The sequence below is a fragment of the Peromyscus californicus genome, unplaced genomic scaffold (assembly GCF_007827085.1).
Source record: "Peromyscus californicus insignis strain IS unplaced genomic scaffold, ASM782708v3 Scaffold_4__1_contigs__length_199733344, whole genome shotgun sequence".
NCBI lineage: Eukaryota > Metazoa > Chordata > Mammalia > Rodentia > Cricetidae > Peromyscus > Peromyscus californicus.
In genome coordinates this window covers 197,725,341-197,737,579 of record NW_026294562.1, presented here as the reverse complement: position 1 = coordinate 197,737,579, position 12,239 = coordinate 197,725,341, and the positions used below count along the sequence as shown (strand labels likewise).

The window sequence follows — 12,239 nt, the reverse complement described above, 5'->3', positions numbered from 1 at the left end:
AAATTTAAACTCTTGCCTGATATGAATGAGGCTCTAACTGCTGGACTCTTCAGCAATGAAAGGGGGAACCTTTCCTGAGATTGCAGTGTCCTCAGAATATCACTATATAAGGGGAAATGCCAGAAACTCTATGTGTGCTAGACCAGAATTTTGCAAGACTCACACTAACCTTGCCACCTTTGCTTTATTTACCACAGTGTTTCCAAATTCAAGACAATATGCCTATCGGGGCAAGGATATTTTCTGCATAAAGCACAAATTATTTTCCATGATTCTTGGGTATATGCTACTACTCAACTCATTTTGAGAATTATCCTTTTCCTATATTAATCATAGCAGTTTTCTGTGTTCCTGACTTATTTCTGTGACTTACTGAAGCACAGACAGATCTACAAACAAAAGGCTTTCAGGTGGTCTGGTGTGGATTTTATCTCTATCATTTCTTGGTTGGCCTAAAGTCCTCAAAGAGAGACGGTTAGTGGACAGATGGTAAATTTGCAACTTTTAATTTTTATGTTCCTTCATTAATTGATGAAAAAGGAATACTCCATTTTTCAGTAAAATAAAATTAACTGTAGCTTTCTCTGGTTTCTATTCAGTGGTTTTAGGAGAAGGTAGCATTGAGTCATATGACGTGTAATGGATATTAAAGGTTATATCATTTTTGAGGAATGATTAAATATATAGATTCCAGTAGTATAGTACTCTGTTCAGACTTCTAGTCACTGCTGGGCTTATAACTGCAACATTTCCCAGCATATTTACATATCAATATTTATAGTTAATTTGCCCTCAGTTTGTAAAGAAAGAAAAAAGTAGACAAGATTTCTAGTGTGGATTACAATGTCATATGTTTAAATTTACTAGTGCTTCAGTAGAAATCCAAGAACACATGACTGACTGCATTCCAAGGGATGCTCTAAAAGGTGGCAGTGCTGGGATCCAAGTTAAGAACTGTTTATATATAGAAACTAGAATAGATCAGCCCCATTCAAGGAGACACACAATCCTCCTTGCTATGCTCTCACACAAGAAACTTTGTTATTCCCTGCACCTCCCTCCTAGTCTGCCATCAGGGATCATGAAAATATAAGAGCCTCTCCAAACACGTTGTCCCATTGGAGACACTCACAAGAAACTCATCAATGTCTTTAGTAATCAGAAGTGGTAAAGGTTTCAGAAAAGTTCTTTGCTCTCAAAGCAAGTGTTATCATCGCCCCTGTGAGATGAAGATTGCAGTTCTGAAGGGAGTTGAGGTCACAGATCTATGAACATTTACCTCACGGTTGGGCAGCATCCCACTTCAATAGTGTTGGCGGTCATGTCAGGTGCTGCACACCGAGCTGAAGGTTCTGCAAAGAGAAGGATTCGTGTAAGTATTTCTTTTTCACTCTTGAAGGCAGAGAAAGCAAAACAGAGAGTTCTGGTAAGTGCCCTACATCTGGAAAGGTGATTCTGGGTAGAAACAGTACAGTGGGGATTCAGTCGAGGGCTAGGAAGACTTTCTGAGTTGTAAGGAGAATTGCTAAGAAGAACAGTGCCCCCAACCTTTTACTAATTCTTGATGCAGCGAAACATATCAAAATCTTCTCTGAGCCTGCCTATCAAACGCTGTGACTCTTAATGAAATCTGATGTTGCAGTTTCATCAGGAATGTAGTATTTATGCCATTTAGATTTCTATTCCTTATCATTTACATGAAACATCAACTAATTTTATAGTACAACAACCATAGAATCTGCTATAAAGGCTCAATGTTTATGATAAATATTATAACATAACTATGAAAATAATTTAATCATGGGAGAGGAAAATACTAGGTTATGAACCTGCTTCTGAAGTAGAACACATTCTTAGGTAGCATTACATGTGTGACTGGAGTAGGAACAAGTCTGTCCTAAAAAGTCAACAGTGCCCACTGTTGAGACTATTTTTCCTGTTTAACATGGGTACATGATGTTCAAGTGGAAATGACATTGTTATTGTTAGTTTTAAACAATCCTGGTCTAGGACAAATCTATCTTCTGTCATTTCTCTTTGCTTAGTGATATTCTGATCTCGCTAAAATCTCAAGATGGGTTTTCCAATTTCCATTGCTGATGTTGTTGGAACATAGAGCCTTGTGCATGTCAGGCAGGTGCATAAACTTTAGGGTGCATTTACAGCCCATATTTACCGTTTTACATTCAATATACACAATTTGTTGAATTCCATCTTCTTCAGATTCAATGTATATGTTTTAAGTGTCATTCATAAGTCTTGATTTATTACTAAGTTTGTCTTGACCTAATAAATAATATACAAAACTTCTAAGCTGAAATTAGTTATACTCTAGCATCTTTTCTATGTACCTGTGCTCCTGTGTTTGCATGCAGGCTTTCCCTCCTGTTTGGGTAGATATGAACTTGCATCAGAAATCTTCATTTGTAGTTCCGAAGACACATTTTATCTTCTTTTTTGAGACAGGGCCTTTTACTTATCTGGGATTCTAAGGGTATGATAAGCTTTCTAGCCAACCTGCCCCTGGTGTCTTACACTGCCTTCCATCATTCCCATGTTATAATCATGTATAAGTTTGGCCAAGGTTTTTATGTGAATTCTGGAGACTGAACTCAGCTCCTCCTGTTGATAAGGAATGAACAGTAAGAGCTTAACCATCTCTTTGATTTTTAATACTGTAATTTCTAGGCCGAGCAATTTTTATATATTAACTTTCATGTCTTATAGCAGAGAGTAAAAGTAACATTCATCAATAACTCATTTGATAGATAGCACCATATTTTATCTCCTGGAATAATAAAAATATAACTGATGAAAATACATATTGTGTCTCTATTATACTCACCAAATACAAGTGGGACAAAGGAAGTTTTTGTAAGATTATATCACAGTTTGGGGACAGACCTGTATATATCACCAGCAGTTGAGAATACATGGGTAAGTTACGAAAAGTAACAGATTATAGGTTGAGCATTGAATAATATGACTGACATAGCATGGCTTAGTACAAAGTTTCTTTTCAGGCTTGCCATGTTCTATTTCTCGAGTTTCCACATTGCCCATAATGGCCTTATAAACTGATTTTTTTTTTACATGTGCTCTGAAACCTTGTGATTGAAATTAAGAGAATTTCATTTTCTACATCAAACTGTTTTTCATTCCGTGGGAAGCACAAAATGAACAGCACTATAACAGTGATTCACAGAATGTCATCTCTATGCAGTTTTCAATTTAACTGTGGAAAGCTCTTAACATAATTAAAACTTAAGAACTTATCTCTTACAACTTGATATGGTACAACTAGCCCTACTGTGTGTTCTTGCGAATAGTCCCTTGGCTCTGAGGACAAATATCAATCACTGGAAAGCAGTACAATGCCCCTAGGGATGACAGACCAGAAGTGGTTGACAGGTCTCACAGTAAAGGTGAAATCATCACCTCTTTTTTTTTCTTCACTGAGGGTTCAGGTCCTTATGTCTGATTCTCAAACACTGGGTGTCTTCAACTGCTCCACATTGTCTTCAAAGTGGCTCAAAGGCCTTGCCACTGCTTATGTTAAATCAAATATCCATGAATTTGAGCATTTCTTTCTATATTCACAGATTTTTAATGAAAATTATCTCACAATGTATCTCATAGATCAAGAAACAGAAGAGTGGCTTGTTGTGGCAGTTACAGGAATCCTAGTACTGAGGCAGGAGGATTTCAGATTGTGCCAGGCCAACCTGAATTACAGCGAAAGATTCTGAACACTGCTGCCCTCCCAATAGAAAAAAGATCTAGCCAACTAACTTTCTTTCAATTTAAAGTCATCACATCAGTAATGGAGTATTATTGGGTTACTTGCAGGAGTAAAATTGGTTAGACATATGTTCATATTTATACAGACCTTTAAGAGGCCAACGCACTGCTTCATATGAGGTTGTTTTCACTAATTGAATCTTAAGTCAGAAATCATATACTTTCCAGGTGTTTTGCAGTGAATCTGAGATTTATGAACAAACTGATAGTTTCATTTATATTAATGCATAGAATGGCATTGTATTGACATATGTCAATAACTACTGCTAAAGTCATGTATATGTGCATGTCTTTGCTTTCAAACTGTTACTTGTGTGTAAATTCTGAGCAGTGCCTATGAAGATTCATTTAAAAATGTGAGTTTATCAACCTGAAATGATATACCTATTCCACCTACACACAGACTTTCATTTGGTAACTGTATGAAGCAATGTGAACACCATCACTAGTACCTGAAATTCTAGGTTATCCCTATCCTTACCAAGAGCGTTTCTATTTCATACAATTTTTACTTTATATTCAACTGATTGATGATACCAGACATTGCATTTAAAAATAACAGTGGACATTTTTTCCTAATTATTTTTTTATTGAATACAGTCTTTAATAAATTTCTGTTGTGCCGGGCGGTGGTGGCGCACGCCTTTAATCCCAGCACTCGGGAGGCAGAGCCAGGCGGATCTCTGTGAGTTCGAGGCCAGCCTGGTCTACAGAGTGAGATCCAGGAAAGGCGCAAAGCTACACAGAGAAACCCTGTCTCGAAAAACCAAAAAATAAATAAATAAATAAATAAATAAATAAATAAATAAATAAATAAATAAATAAATTTCTGTTGCAATGTTTGAAACACTTCCATTCAATTTGGGCATTGTTATCAATCTCTACAGAGGACTCATCATTTCCCCACATTCTCTAAATCCTAACTCTGTGTGAGCACTCAGATGTGTGTGAGAATATGTGTGTTTGTGAAGTGTGAAGAGACTTCCTTCTTAATATAACATCTAACCTATAATTTGCTAACTACTATTTAATCAATGTTCTTATGTATGATATAGAAACATTCTTTTTCTGGTTGTACCATTATTATTTTTTGTTTAAAATTGACACAAAAATGCATTCACAGTGGATTTCTTCTATGGAGAAGATGGGGACAGAATACTATTTTTCTTTAATATTGGTGGACGTGTAGAATTGAGTGTTCTTTCCATTGGTAACTCACTGGTCATTCCTTCTCCCAGGATAACTTTGCCCTATTCTTAATGCTGACTTTTATAAGAAGTATAATGGTGCCGGGCAGTGGTGGCTCACGCCTTTAATCCCAGCACTCGGGAGGCAGAGCCAGGCAGATCTCTGTGAGTTCGAGGCCAGTCTGGTCTACAGAGTGAGATCCAGGAAAGGCACAAAGCTACACAGAGAAACCCTGTCTCGAAAAAAAAAAAAAAAAGTATAATGGCAATCTTTTCCATAATGACATGCATTTGAAGACATCAGCAGTTACATTGGAAATTGTCATTCATTTCAAAATAACTTTGAGTTGGACTATGGAAGGGTCTTGCTTGGCAGCCCACACTAAGTTTCTGGTATTGAGCAATTCTGACAACCTTGACTTGGTGTACACCACTACCCAATGTGCAAAAAAAGCCTACTATTTTACTCTGATAAGTGATTGTTGGCATAATTTGAAGTAAAAGTTGTTCAATAACAAAATGAACTCCGGGAATTTGACAATAGGATTATTATTCTTATCAGAGAGTACAATGGGAATATTGGGAAACTTTTCTCTTCTTTTTAACTATCTGGTCTTTTACCAAAAGAAGAAGAAGTTAAAGCCCATGGATTTGATTCTCATGCACCTAATCATGGTCAACTCCTTAATCATTCTCTTTAAAGGATTGCCCAACACAGTGGCAGCTTTTGGTTTGAAACAGTTCTTCAATTATTGGAACTATCAGTTTTTTCTGTATGTTCTTAGAGTTTTCAGGAGCATGTCCATTGTTACCACCTGCCTCTTGAGTGTCTTCCAGGCCATCACCATCAGCCCTAGAAACTCCTGCTGGAAGAACCTTAAAGTCAAGTCTTCAAGGGACATTGGTCTCTACATTTCTGTTTGCTGGGTCTTTTACATCATGGTAAATGTCATTTTCCCAGTGTATGTATCCATAAAATTTAATAGGAAAAACCTAACAAAAGAGACAGAATTTGAACACCATATTTCTGTAGGTCATGACAAAGTCACAGTCTCCTCTTATATAACTTTCTTCGTGTTTCCAGAACTTCTGTTTTCTGTCCTTATCACTTGGTCCAGCAGCTCAATGATTGTCAATCTGTACAGCCACAAGCAGCGAGTACAATACATCCACAGCACTCATGTTTCCCACAGAAGATCCATGGAGTCCAGAGCAACCCAGAGCATCCTGGCCCTAGTGTCTACCTTTCTGGTTTTTTATGCCTTCTCTGCAATCTTGCATGGCTGTACTGCTCTATTATATAGTAACAATTCATGGTTGGTGAACATCACAGCAATCATAACTCTGTGTTTTCCCACATTGAGCCCCTTCATTCTTAAGAGTCAGGACTCTACTGTGTCCAGGCCCTGCTTTATCTGGATAAAGGATGCAAAATTCCCAATTTCATTATAACTATGTAAAATGCAGACTTTTTCACAAAATCAAATTTTGAAAATAACACAGAATGCTTTGAGGGTGAAGTCACTTGTCTTTCTAAGGTAAATATTAAAAGATTTTCAGAGAGCTTCAAATGCCAAAATGTGCATTCAACAATACCTAAACTGTTGGGATCTAGACTTTTGATCCTTTATTTCCCACTTTTCTGAGCCTTTTTGTGACATGAAGTCTTGAGGAAAAGTCGCTCAATATTTTGTCATCAAAATATGCCCTCTTTTGGCATCATGTGGACTGATACATAATATCCTGTGCATTGCATCCTGTACATATACATCCTCTATATGTATGGAATATTACAGTTGATGTAGATATTTCATAGACATCCTAAGGAAGTTATACTCCACAGGCATAAAACTCCGCAATCACAGCTGCTGGTGAAGCCATAACCTTTCACACAGGAAGCCTTGCTTAGCTCATCCATGCTCCTGGACACCAATGCCCCAACTCAGTTTCTTTCATAAAGTCCTAATCACTTTGCCTGTAGCCGTTCCAAAGCTACCAGACCCAGTCAGTTCTGAGCCTGGACATAGCTACACTCAACAAGGAATGAAAGAAGGAAAAACTCCTCTCACATATATTCAGTGAAACACATGATTGAGAAAGAGTAAGCGTATCTAAACAAGGCATATGTTTACAGATTTACAATCTGAATATAAGCATACCATACCCCTCTTCTAGGTATGAAAAAATCTATCCAGTACTCTTTTTCAGTGAGTCAGAAAAACTTTTTTCCTGTATTCCTCCATCATCAATGATGTAACATTCCACTAAGCAGAAGATGCTGCCTCTTTTTGTTCTTTATTACGGAAAGAGAAGGCTGAGCTGGTAGCAAGAAGAACAGTCAAGTCCGTGGAGCTTCCATCAGCATCCATATCCCCAGCAGTGTTTCTGACAACAGAAGCAAAATCCTGAAGTTGGCAGAAGATAAGTGTGAAAATGTATGGCAGATACTTGGGGTCTGGAAATATAAGACACTGCAAAGAACCAAAACGGTATTCACAGGTTACTGTAAGAGTTCAGAGATCTGACAAGAGTTAGGAGCCAAGAATCTAACCTGAAAGGATCAGAACAGGACCCACTTTTTTTTAACTCTTTCACAACTGAGACTTTATTGGTTGAGTACACAGACATTTCAGTTCTTAAAACATGAACCCAAACTCTAAGAGTCATACACTGTGTTCACATACCCAAAAGAGCCACGTGTTGTTTCTCTATGAACTTACTCCAGTGATGTTCCATCCTAAGCTTGTCAAATTTTCCCTAAGACTTCACATAACAATTAAATGCTCACAATCCTTAATTCCACTGACTCACAATTTTATGCCACATACAGTACATATTCAAAATTTCAATCTTTCACAGCACATTATCACAATTGTTAGGAAAATGGACTGCCATGACCAGAGACAGTTCTGACAGGGCAAGGACCGAGGAGTGGTTTTTTAGGATACAGTTCTACTAGAAACATGAGACCAGAAATAACTGAAAATAGTCCAGACACAAATGCACAAGACTCCAATTACCATGTTTTGTGTTGTAGGATATAAAAATAGCCCCCTCTATGGAATGTTGGGGTGACCACCGAGAAAGTCACAGCCTCTCCTGATTCAGTATCGTGCTATTTTCTGGTTGTACCAAAAAAATAAACAACCAGCAAGTGATTTAACCTCTTAAAAAAATCATTTACACTTAAAAAATGGGATGAGGTGGGACTTCCTCCCACCTTTTAAAAACGTTTCTAGAGCTACTAAAAAACTCGCATTTACAAAATAGTTGATAAAAATATTCCTCTGGATTGTGTAAGAAGGGAGGCGGGACACCGACAGACACTATGGATGGTTAGTTCGACTTGGCTTCTTTCTCTTCTACTTCAGAGGCTGGACTCTGGTTTTCAGTCTCTCCATTTTCTGCAGGCACATCTGTAGTTTGCTGGTCAGCCATGTCAGCCTGTTTGCCCTTTGCTCCACTCTTCCCTTTTGTTAGCACTTTTTTGTCTGATGATTTATCCTTTCCATGGCCTTCTTCCACTTCGCATCCACCTTGGCAGGGGTGGGCTTGGCCGACAGCCTCCGGGAGCATAGCTTGGGCTCCGCCTTAACCTTCCTCTTGGGCATCGTATTGGCACTGGATGGGAGGCACATGCAATACTGAACCTGTCACAGAGCTATACTCCATGACCCACTTCTAATTGCATCTTTCTTCTTTATGTTTCTATTACATACTAAAATATTGTCATCTCAACATTCAAGATGTTTCTTTTGGAGAATAATCATATGCAAACCACATCATTCAAAGAAGAGAGTCTATGAGAAGATGGTGGACAAGTAATTTAAGAATAGTAAACACAAAAAGACTGAATCAGGGTAGGACAGAGGGACTGAGTGTGTGAAACGGAAGACATCTTGGGCCACAGGTAGATATTTATGTTGGTTTTATTGCAGATTTCAAATGTCTGAAAACTTATGAAAGCACCATTATATTTCATCCATGTCTTTCTTTCTTTCTTTCTGCTCTGCATCTATACATATGTAATATAAGTGTTTTTGCTCAGTTCCTCTTTTCTCTATGCCTAGCATCCTCTAAATACAAGTCATAAAGCCTATGCAAAAACCTACTATTATTGGTCTGATAAATGTACATACTGTTAAATTGACTAAAGATTAATTATTATTATACTCATGAATTAGTGCATTTCTCAGTTCTCAACAGAGAATCTTCGTTTTACAGTAGATAGCAATTAACACACAGACTCGTCAACAGTCAAGGCACACAGAATAAGAGACTAAGAATATGTAGCCCTAAATGCTACATCTACATCATAGCCTCTACTACCAATGCTCAGAGCGTATTTGCAAAGATGGCAGAGAAAGTATATTAGAGCCAGAGGTGGTAAATTACTATCACAAATCAACATTTACCAGATACAGAAGGGCAGTTGCATACATGAACTCACAAATGTTGTGACATCATACAAAAAAAAAACATGCAATCTCAAGCCACACAAAATTCTAGAATGGAATGTGGTGGTAGGCATGGCACCTCATGCCTATGTCAGAAGATATTGGTAATTTATAACTTCTGGGAGAGGGAGGGTACATTCTCATTAATATTGTAGCCCCTGGTAGGTTGCCAACACTATAGTTGAAAGTCACACATTCAAGAATATATGGGTATCACAAAAAAGAGAGGAGAAAATATAATTAAAATTCACTTAATTAGATTATCAAAAATTAGCAAAATTATCCAAAACTATTCAGATCATGCAAAAGAAAAATAAAGCTACAGGGTAAGAATATTGAGGAATGAACAGACTGATATGATGTCAGTAACACTTATTGGGCTCTGGAATCATCTTTCATCCAGGAACCTGACTATTGCACATATCATCACAAAGTCTACAGTAGTGAAATCCCAATGTCTACAAACTATTCCAATAGCATTCCAAGTATGAGTCCATATACTGATGAGAATGTGCTGCCAATATCACCAGGGATATGGATCCAAAATCTCTGTGACATAACACCTGTGTTTATCGAAGCACATAGCCATTTAAAAATGCCCACCAACAGAAAATCCCATTATATCACACAATGCATGTATTCCAACAAAATTGTTTGAAGCTGAGTGATGTATACTGGCTATATCTCTGTTTCTGGGTAAAAATGTGAGATAATGCATATGAACACAAGATATGTAGCCATACTGCTTTTGATCCTGTGCTGTTATCTCAGTCTCACACTGCCCATCTATAGAACCCTTAGCTGCATGTGCTGGGGCTTGATGCAGGAGGGTGACTTAAACACTATCAGAACAAGAGGCAATAATAACACGATGAATATAGATTGCTGGAAGAAGATACAATCATTGTTGAGATCTCCCTAAATCTACCCAAGTATAAAATTAGGAAGCCACAACTGTTCAGTTGGGAATTTGAAAAATGATAACCCAGGCAAGACACCATTTTCCCATCTCAACCTTTTGGCCAACCCTGTGACAGTACCTTCTGAAGACACTAGCAATGTCTCTGTACCTGTAGCTTCTGTTTCTCACAATTTGTTAGGTCTCAGATACAGTTAGTTATCAGCTACCAAGAACTATAATATTTCTTTCCTGAAGCCCAACTCTTTCTGCCTTTGAAGGGGAAGATGTCCATCCATGTTATACTACAAATACTACAAATTTTCACTAGTATCTTGAATTAAAGATGAAGCTTGGAGTACAGGCAAGTGTGTGAGAAACATGGTCTGCTCTGGGTGTGCAGGGATAAATATATCAACAAATGTGGATTCCTTGAGAGGTTCTGGGAAAGACTAGAAGGATTCTCCTCTTAATGGGGTACTGTAACAAGTGTCAGGCATGTGGAAGTACTGCTCAATGTATTCTACAAACTGTTAATGTCATGCATAAACGTTTATTGTAAGCTCTTCCTCTAAATAAGGTAATATCTTGCAGACTGGGTTGATTTGACTCTATTTTCTCCACTGACTGTGGTTAGATTAAGCAGCCTGATAGTTAAGCAGCCTGATAAACTACACTGGCCATTTTGAACATAAAACAAATGTCTTACGTAAGCTACACCGGTGCGTGCTGTCAAGACTGCATTGGACATTTTAAACATCCCAGATACTATGTACTATTCATATTTGTGAACTAACCAAGATCTGGCATCATCTAGGAAATAAGCCTTCCAGCATCCCTGTGAGAGGTTTTCTTTGTAGCCTCTGATTGTGCCTGTGAAATATTACATTGGTTATACAAATTAAGTAGAAAATCCAATCCCATAAATTATTAAGATACAGTGTTGAACTTTTAAAAACAATATTTTTATTTATTATTTGAAAATTTCATATATGTGTATAATGCATTTTGGGCATATATTTACCTCCCACTCTTCGCAAAAGGTCCCACAATCCATCTCCTTCCTAATTTCATTTTCATTTCTGTTTGTTTATGACCAATCTTTTAAACTCACTGAATCCAATAGATGATGCCCATATAATTATGAATATGGGATCATCCACTGTGGCTTAAGTAACCAATTAGCATCACCAAGTAGAAATAATAGTGACTGTCCCTATCAGAGAAGTCACTATCTTCCCATTTTTCCTCAGCTAGGCATGAGGTCTTGGGAGACTGTTACCCATTCATGTTTGAATTGTTAAGTAACTTGATATTATCCAAGTTTTATGCAATAACCACAGATGCTATGCATTCATTTGCTCAACAGTCATTTGACCAGCAGACAACATTTCACAGAGTTCTTTCCCATCCCCTAGTTCTTTCAGTTTTTCTACATCTTCTATGACATGTAGATGTAACCAACCATCTTATTAAATAAGAAACACAGAACCAATGCAAAGAAGAAAGCCAAGAGGTCAGAGCTAAGAGCTAAAACCTTACCCTTCCTCCTGCAGTGGTCCTACCTCTCCAAGCAGAGCTACTTCCTGTGTTAAAGTCTTTATATAGAGTTTCTGTTCTGCCTTCTCATTGGTTGTAAACCCAACCACATGACCGCCTCGTCACGGCCTGTCTGTATAGACCTCCAGGTCTTCTATGATTGGTATTGAGATTAAAGGCATGTGTATCCAATACTGGCTGTATCCCTGAACACACAGAGATCTACCTAGCTCTGCGTACCAAGTGCTGGGATTACAAGCATACGCCACCACTGCCCTGCTTTCCTATGGCTTGCTAATAGCTCTGACCCCCCGGGCAACTTTATTTATTAACATACAAATAGCATTTTAATACAAA

The 12,239-nt window shown here is 37.8% G+C and overlaps 1 protein-coding gene and 1 pseudogene across 1 annotated transcript; one reads left to right on the top strand and one right to left on the bottom strand.

The window, feature by feature from the left end:
• The first annotated feature begins 5,504 nt into the window (after positions 1-5,504).
• LOC128124338 (vomeronasal type-1 receptor 4-like) lies at positions 5,505-6,440 on the top strand. Its single transcript, XM_052760479.1, has one exon. It carries the CDS (start codon positions 5,508-5,510, stop codon positions 6,438-6,440), a length of 933 nt encoding a protein of 310 aa, XP_052616439.1. The 5' UTR covers positions 5,505-5,507.
• A 1,786-nt stretch (positions 6,441-8,226) lies between these two features.
• Positions 8,227-8,678, bottom strand: LOC128124632 (non-histone chromosomal protein HMG-14-like; annotated as a pseudogene).
• Positions 8,679-12,239: the final 3,561 nt, after the last annotated feature.

Excerpts from the sequence above, each read along its gene's own strand:
- LOC128124338 (XM_052760479.1), top strand. The coding sequence starts at position 5,508 with ATGAACTCCGGGAATTTGACAATAGGATTATTATTCTTATCAGAGAGT.